A 7,812-nucleotide genomic window follows, 5' to 3' on the forward strand; every position below is an offset into this window, starting at 1 on the left:
GAAAAACAGGAGACTTTCAACCTACTTGTAAATTAGTCTCTCTAAAAATAAATTAAATTAGTTACGTAACACCCACACACACTTTGGTTATACAGTCGGAACCCCAGTTACGTGGTTTTGAGTTACACTGATTCACATATACACGCTATATATAACATGACCATGTTTCAACACACGCTATATGCTGCTTCGTGTTTACGCTGTTTGCAGTAGAGTGGTTGTTAGTTTGGAGTCTGCTTACACAGATTTAACATTACTTGTCATCTCCTCCAAGATTGTCCATCATTTTTGGTTATGTTAACCCCTGACTATTTGTAAAAATGGCGTCAATGAAAGTCTTTGATATTGTGCCCAAAACAGCATGTAAGTCTATCACCCTGGCCCAGAAAATAGAAATCCTTGATAAATTAAGAGAAGGCAATAGTGCTGCGTTGATTGCTCGCCAATACAGTTTCAGTGAATTGACTGCGCATACCATTAAAAAAAGTGAGCAAAAAATTAGAGACTGCGTGAAAACGACAACTCCTGTGAGTTGGAGAGTGTTGTTGGTGACTAGAATTCCTCTTTTAGATAAGGTTGAGAAACTCCTTAATCTTTGGATCAATGAAATGACCAATACAAAAGGAGCAGTTGTCGACGGCACAGCATTTACGGCTAAAGCTTTGTCTCTGTACAAACATGTAGCCGGGAGTGAAGGAGAAAGTAGTGACACCAACCCATTTACTGCTAGCAGGGGTTGGCTGTACAGATTTGTTCAGCGGTATAACCTGCAAAATGTGAAATTACAAAGCAAAGCAGGATCTGCCGATGTGGACAGTGCTAGCAATTTCAAGCCAGAGCTTTTAGAATTTATTAAAGATAAAGGCTACGAACCCGTCCAAGTTTTCAACTGTGATGAAACAGGACTTTTTTACAAGAAAATGGGCAATAGGACTTATTTAACCAAAGAACAAAGTGTGGCCAGTGGTTTCAAAGCATTTAAAGATAGATTAACCCTTTTGTTTTGTGCAAATGCCTCAGGGGACTTTAAGTGCAAACTTCTTTTAGTGTACCGAGCCAAAAATCCATGTGCGCTAAAGGGTAAAAACAAGAAATGTTTGCCGGTAGCGTGGCATTCCAATAAGAAAGCCTGGATCACGTATGTTGTTTTTGAGGACTGGCTGCAGAATTCGTTTGTACCGGAAGTGAAAGAATTCCTTGCAAAAAAGAATCTCTCTTTCATGGTTCTTCTTGTGTTGGACAATGTGCCAGGTCACATGTCGGAGTCATTGTCTTTTGTTGAGCCCGATGTTTCTGTTATGTTTTTGCCTCCCAACACAACATCAATTTTACAATCTATGGACCCGGGCGTCATTAAGACTTTCAAGTCTTATTACACTAAGAGGCTCTATAGACAGGCACTGGGTGCAATCGGCGCAGGGAGAGTGGAGTAGGTGATGCAGTCTTGGAAGTGATGCAACATTTTGGACTGCAGCAGCATAATCCAGGAGGCTTGGGAGGAGGTCAAACCTTCAACCTTGAATGCCTGTTGGCATGAACTCTGGCCTTAGATCGTCAATGATTTTAGAGGCTTCCCCACCATAGACAATGAAGTCACTGACATTGTGAGGCTGGCCAAATGGCTGGGAGGAGAGGGATTTGAAGACAGCGAGGATGTGGAGGTGGTTAAGCTGATTGATTCCCACCAACAAGAACTAACAAATGAGGAACTTGAGCACCTTGCTGCATCCAGCAATGACAGTGAGGAAGAGGGAGAGACTGAGTCTGCTAAGCCAGCCTTCACTGCTAAATCCATTCGAGAGTTCCTGTGTAAGGCTCAAAACCTGAGTGAAGAGATTGTGTAACTTGACCCCATCACGGTAAGGAGTCTCAACTTTAAGAGAGGCTTAGATCAACTCCTTTCATTTTACAAGGAGCTCCAGAAGGAACTGGACAGGAATGCAAAGCAGCAGAAGATCACCTTCTTATTCAAGCCTAGTAAAGGTTTTAATAAGGCTATTAATTCCATTATTTTGTATTAAAATATCCTTTTATTATGAAATAATGTTATCAAATCTTGGTCCCAGGTCCCTATCCCCCTGTTTACCATTGACTTAATGCCTTGAGCTACACCATTTCAAGTTACACGGTGTTTTTCAGGAACCTATCCCCCGTGAAACTTGGGGTCCGACCATATATTGTGGTTTTTGTGTGGGGTTTTTTAAAGTGGAAAAGATGGACCTTGTGTTTTGGCCATGTCCTCAGCACATGGCAACTTGGGGCCTCTATCTGGGGAAAAAAAGGAAAACCCTCTAACCTCATTGGCCAGGGGAAGCAGAGGATTCTTCAGGCCAGTTGGTTGGGAGAGGAACAGGAGTGTGCCACTTCCTGACTGGACAAGGCCAGGGCGATGTGACGCAAGGAGTACAAGGTGATGCTGCTGAAGATTGAAGTCTCCTCCAAGGGAGAAGGAGTTGCAGAAAGGGAAAAGGGAAGCTCAGCTAGAAGGGAGAAAGAAGGAGAATTATCCCAGTGTCTGGGAACTCATCTCTCCTACTTTTCTTCCCCTTTTTCCTCTTTTGAGGTTAGTCCCTTAAAACACAGGGGAGAAGAGTATTGTTTTTTTGGGTTGGCTGGCCAGGATTTAGACCTGGCAACTTAAACAGGGTTGGAACTTGGGAGTTTCTACTGCTGCCAGTTTTGGGCCAGGGTTCAGGTTTGCAACTTTCTGCTCCCAGTGGAGCTGTGACCCAAATCACCTGCAGCCCAGGCCTAGAGGGTAGGCTTGGTCTTTCCCCTTATTTTTGTGGATAGTCCTTTATTTTAGTCAGCTGTGTGATTAGGTCTGCTGTAGCCATTAATCAACTTGGTTACTTTGGAGTTTTTCCTGCAGTTTTCATTTCAGAAGGCCATATAATTCAGCCCAAAAGTGTCGGGTATGTAGGCTGTGCAAAGCTGCAGTCACTCCCCACACACACAAGTCTCTCTGTGGGAGCAGATTGCCATGTCACTGTATCTCCAAGAGCACTGAGGGCCCCTTGCACCACCAAAGGACCTGAGCTCTCAAACAGCTTCTCCTGGTGCAGCACAACCTATAGATTATGCTATGTAGTTAGTAGTGTATCACATTGCATTTGGTGCGTTCTGTTTTCTGTATTAAATTTGGTTTTGGTTATACTGCTTGTGAAGGGGGGGTTTCTGTTCATTTGGGACACCCTAGTAATTAATTTAGTGTTCCCAGATTTCTGGGTGGGAGCTTGAGCCAAAGTAAAATATATTTAGTGCCCCCAAAAATTAACCCAGCCCTTGCTTCTGACCAGTGCCCAGCAGAAGAGTTACAATTAGTTTATCAATACTTGGGAAAAAAATAAAGAGACACAGTGTCATCTTATGTTAATCATTATACTTTTATAAAGTAACCCATGTCCCCTATATGGAGGATAACTAGGTCACAAAATCCAAAATTTATTTAATGTGCTTAGTTTTACGGGGGGGAGGGAGGAGGAAAGAAATCAGAGCCATCCCCTTGAGCCTTTCCTAACTAAACTATTACTCTCCTGCATTTAAGCCGTAATCCTGCAAACACTGACAAAAAAGCTTCACTTTCCTAAAATGAGTAATAACCAGTGGCGATGCATAGGGGATTCATGGGGGTGCTCCTGCACCCCATGAGAGCATTGGTGCACCCCCTGACAGGCTGCACTCCCTGCTTAGGCAATGGGCAGGGGGGGCAGGTGGGAGTGCTGGTGTCCCCCCTACGAGCACTGGCTAGGGAGTAGGAGCACTGGATGTAGCACTAGCACTGTGAACACTTCCAGGAGCACCATGATCAGCCATGGGGTGACCCCCCTCTCACCCCCGGTCAGTGAGATTGGCCTGGGGGGAACTCCCCTCCCAGTTGCTGACTGGTTGCTGGCAGGGCATGTGTCCCCCCAACTAAGATGGCACTACCCATGGTAATCACATTGTTTTCAACTGGACTGTTCATACATACGTATCTCACACATTTAAGTATTCGCAAAAATCAACCTTGGCTTGTAAGTTCTTTTGGACAGAGTATAAATCAGAGCTCCAGCTGAAATAACAAAAAATCCTGGGCCATTTTAAGCCAATGCAACAAATCTGAATTTAAGTTGGTGGAAGACCTCATTCAACTATCTCCAAGTACAAAATACTCCCAGGCACTATGAAATTATAGTAGCGAGACAAGTATTAGAATATCTTCTGCATTACATTCCATCTTTCACCTGAAGTCAACTCCGATTCCCCAGCAGCACCGAATAAGTCTGTCATTGAATTTTCATCATATATGGCTCAAAACTTACAGGTAGAGAAAAGGAACATGAATCCAATCCATCACACTCAGACTGCATTTAGATAAATTTTAAGAAAGGAAACTGACATCAGAAGCATAGTTGCAAGAAAACTGCTCATTTATCCACTTCTGCTTCCTTATGAATTAATAAGTAAGAAAAATAAACACTGCATTAAGCTTCTTAAAGCTCTTTGCCTATGGATAAAATCAGTTTTAAGTACATTACTACAAGTATGTGCTAATGAGGTCCCTTTGGTATTACTGCAATATATTGGTTAATTACAAATTCTAAGTTTGCCATTGGGACATATCTTTCTTCAGCTAGAGGCCTTCTGTTCTTTTACAATATAAACACAATGCACTAACCTTTATTGTTAAAATGAAGATAGGACATTATTTATAAAACTTTTTTTTTTTTTTTTAAACTTAGAACCTAAAGGATTCTTACAGCAAATGGGCTGGTGTAAGTCACTTTAAGGCTCCTTTATACTGATAGAACTAAGCAGCTTCAGTATAAGTGGGAGCCAGGCTCTATAGTCTGCTGTAAAAGTGGTTCCATTCTTCTGTAATATTCAAAGGCTCAAATCCAAAATTGTACTGTGTGCTTGGGTACAGTTGCATTGTGAGGGTTTTGTTTAGTTATGCTTCCTCATTTCTCCAAGAGCTGGCACACATTATAGCTAGGGACAGACATTCAAAAAGCCTGAGCCTGAATTGATTCAATCTTTGCAGGTTAGTCTTACCTGGAAAGCTTGAACTGATTTGGAGATGGACAGACATACCCTTTTCATTCCAGACATGCAGGCACATGACTGAAGTGGCTCAAGCTACAAGCCAGGGAGCACCAGAGCAACCCTCCCTTCCCTTTTACGGTACTGAGCTGGGGGGGGGGGGGGGGGGGGGGGGAAGCCAGGTCCTGGCAGGATACTCCCATTAGCCCAACAGAGAATTTAATAGCATTTATCACCCCTAACTCAATGTTTATCACCCCATTAAGAAAACAGTAGAGGAACATTACCAGCTACATGTTGATTCTGCCTTTGTCATAGCAGAAACCAGAGCCAGCATGTAGTCTGCTAGCTAATACACAGACCCCTCTGCCTTGCTGAGAGGAGGGGGGTGGGATGGAATTCCTGCTTAGCAGGGAGTAGAGGCAGGGGAAGGAAAGCAGCCTACAAGTCTGTACCAGAGCTGCAGGCAGGGAGCAGAAGTGAGGGGCCAGCTCTGCTGTGGAACAGAGAGCCCCACCCAGTCCAGAGAGCATGCTGGGATGCTGGGGGTGTCTGGTTTAATCTTAAACCAGAAAGGCATCTGGGGCAGACATTGCATAAACCAGTTTGAGCCAAATCAGTTAAATCTGATGCTACATTCAGCCGGGTTTCATCTCAAACTGGTTTCAGCCATTGTCAAACTGGTTTATGTGCACCGAATGTCTGTTCCGTTACAGGCTTAAGCCAGTTTCTGATCACTTAAACTGGTTTGTGTGTAATGTCTGTCTCTAGCCTGTAGGCTCAATGCTGGTTTGCCAGTTGTATACTTACTCCCTTTTTGCTTCATCTCAGTACCCAAATTAGCTATCCCTGGGTACATCTGTATGAGACTTTACAGAGAAGTAGAGCCAATTACGGCTCAATAATTGGCTCCAATCATAAGTAAATTTGCTACCTGCAAATGCAAGCAACCAACTTACTCGAGATTAGTAACTGTGCAGTAGTGCACGTATAGATCTCTGACCGGGGCAAATGTGCTCCTGGTCAGCTGGGGGCAGGAGATTACTCCCTGGCCCTGGAAGCTGCCTGCTGCCAGGGCACAAGGACAATGTTCCTCTTCCCTGGCAACAGAAAGCTCCCAGCCCTGGCTCCCCGATCACCTGCACAGGAGCATTTACTCACGAGTAGTTCACTGGCAAGTAAACTTCTCCCAGAAGAAGAAGTGCATGTGTAGACACAACCCCTGAAATCAGTGGGACCTGTTGAATTTGGTTGGAATAGGATCATGTTCTCCATAAGGTTTGTTCACTGAAGCTATTAAAGGTTTGCTATTCCCTCCCCACCTGGATCTGTAAAAGTACATGGCTCATCACTACTAGTGGAACAAACACTCGAGTTTGTCTACAACATTTTTTGATATTTCTACAAGGAAGTTGAAATACCAACATTTTTCTGGAGCAAGATATCCCAAAGAGTTTTGATCTGAAATTCTTTTGAGTGTCTCCTCTTACCTATAGGCTCCTGACTAGACTATATCTGCTATGCACTGGGGCATGGGCAATTTTGTCTCATGGATAAAGATCTGAAGCACAGGTGCAGTTTCCAGGGAGCTGGTGGGCTGCAATAGTCTGGTGTCAGGAGTGGACTTAGAAGCCAGGGCCAAAATTAGAAACAGCCAGGGTCAGAAACTGAAACCAAAGACAGGGTAAGCCAAGAGTTAATTAAGGTCAAAAGGCAAAGGCTAGAAAGTCAAGCCAAAAAAAAAAAAAAATGCAAGAGATGAGAACTGGAATTAGGGAATGCCGAAAAGCTTACCAGAATCAGAAGCCAGAGTTGGAACCAGGAGTCAAACTCTAGAAAACTTGCAAGAAAGAGCACAAACAGTCAGAAGCAATACCTTTCACCTTTGCCCAGACAAGGACACTATGAGCTGGGTTTGGCTTTTAAGGTCTGGAGAGGGTAGGGCCTGCTGCCTGTGGCTTCAAAGGACTGGCTGCCCTGATTGCCTTGCTCAGCCTAGCTAGGACTACAGTGCTGCTCTGGGCTTGCTGCAGGTAGTGCTTGTTCCAGAGATGTCTTGCCCTAATGTCTTGATTGGGACCAGCTGGGTCCATTTCTGACCTGGCCTTATTACAATATCTCAGATTATGCATCCTCAGTCAGGTGACTATGATGCACTATGCTGCTGAGCTCAGTCAAAATTCAGATCACAGTTTACCACAGGTGATATAGTCCAGCAAATAAATCAAGCCCATAAGTGAGACTGGAGAGGCTTAAAACATGTGAACTACAATTCCCGGGAGACAATGTGCACCAGAGACAAATACTAGCTAGTTCTTGCACAGCACCTGTCATCCACAGAGCACAAGTACATTATAAAGGAGGTTAGCATCATTATTCCCATTTTACAAATGGAGAAACTCAGATGTCGTGATCACACTTGGTCACCTACCAGACTAGTGCATACAGTATCATATAGAACTGCCTTGAAGTGAAACATTTCAGTTATTCAACAAATGGAAATATTACGTTTGGGTCAAATGGACATGAAAGGATTTTTTTTTTTCATTTTCCAAGGAAAATCATAACATTTCAGCAACGCTGAAGTTTTCTTTTTGGAAAATGTGTATTTTGCAGACACTGGATTTTCTGTTAAATAAGTGGTTTCAACAGAAAAAATGTGCTATTTGCTCTAGCTGTAGTGCTGTTGTATCAATCCATTAAGTTATTAAGCATACAGGTACATAATGAAACATATTAATAGAGTCTGTGCTTCATACTTGAAAGTGCTTCACAAACTGATATGCA

General features: G+C 43.4%; 1 protein-coding gene across 1 annotated transcript; it reads left to right on the plus strand.

Moving 5' to 3' along the window:
- The first annotated feature begins 320 nt into the window (after positions 1 to 320).
- Positions 321 to 1,844, plus strand: LOC106737732 (tigger transposable element-derived protein 1). Its single transcript, XM_014598974.1, has 2 exons — positions 321 to 1,397; positions 1,551 to 1,844. The coding sequence occupies exons 1-2, from the start codon at positions 321 to 323 to the stop codon at positions 1,842 to 1,844; spliced, it is 1,371 nt and encodes a 456-aa protein (XP_014454460.1).
- Positions 1,845 to 7,812: the final 5,968 nt, after the last annotated feature.

Source organism: Alligator mississippiensis, chromosome 1 (assembly GCF_030867095.1).
Source record: "Alligator mississippiensis isolate rAllMis1 chromosome 1, rAllMis1, whole genome shotgun sequence".
Lineage (NCBI taxonomy): Eukaryota > Metazoa > Chordata > Crocodylia > Alligatoridae > Alligator > Alligator mississippiensis.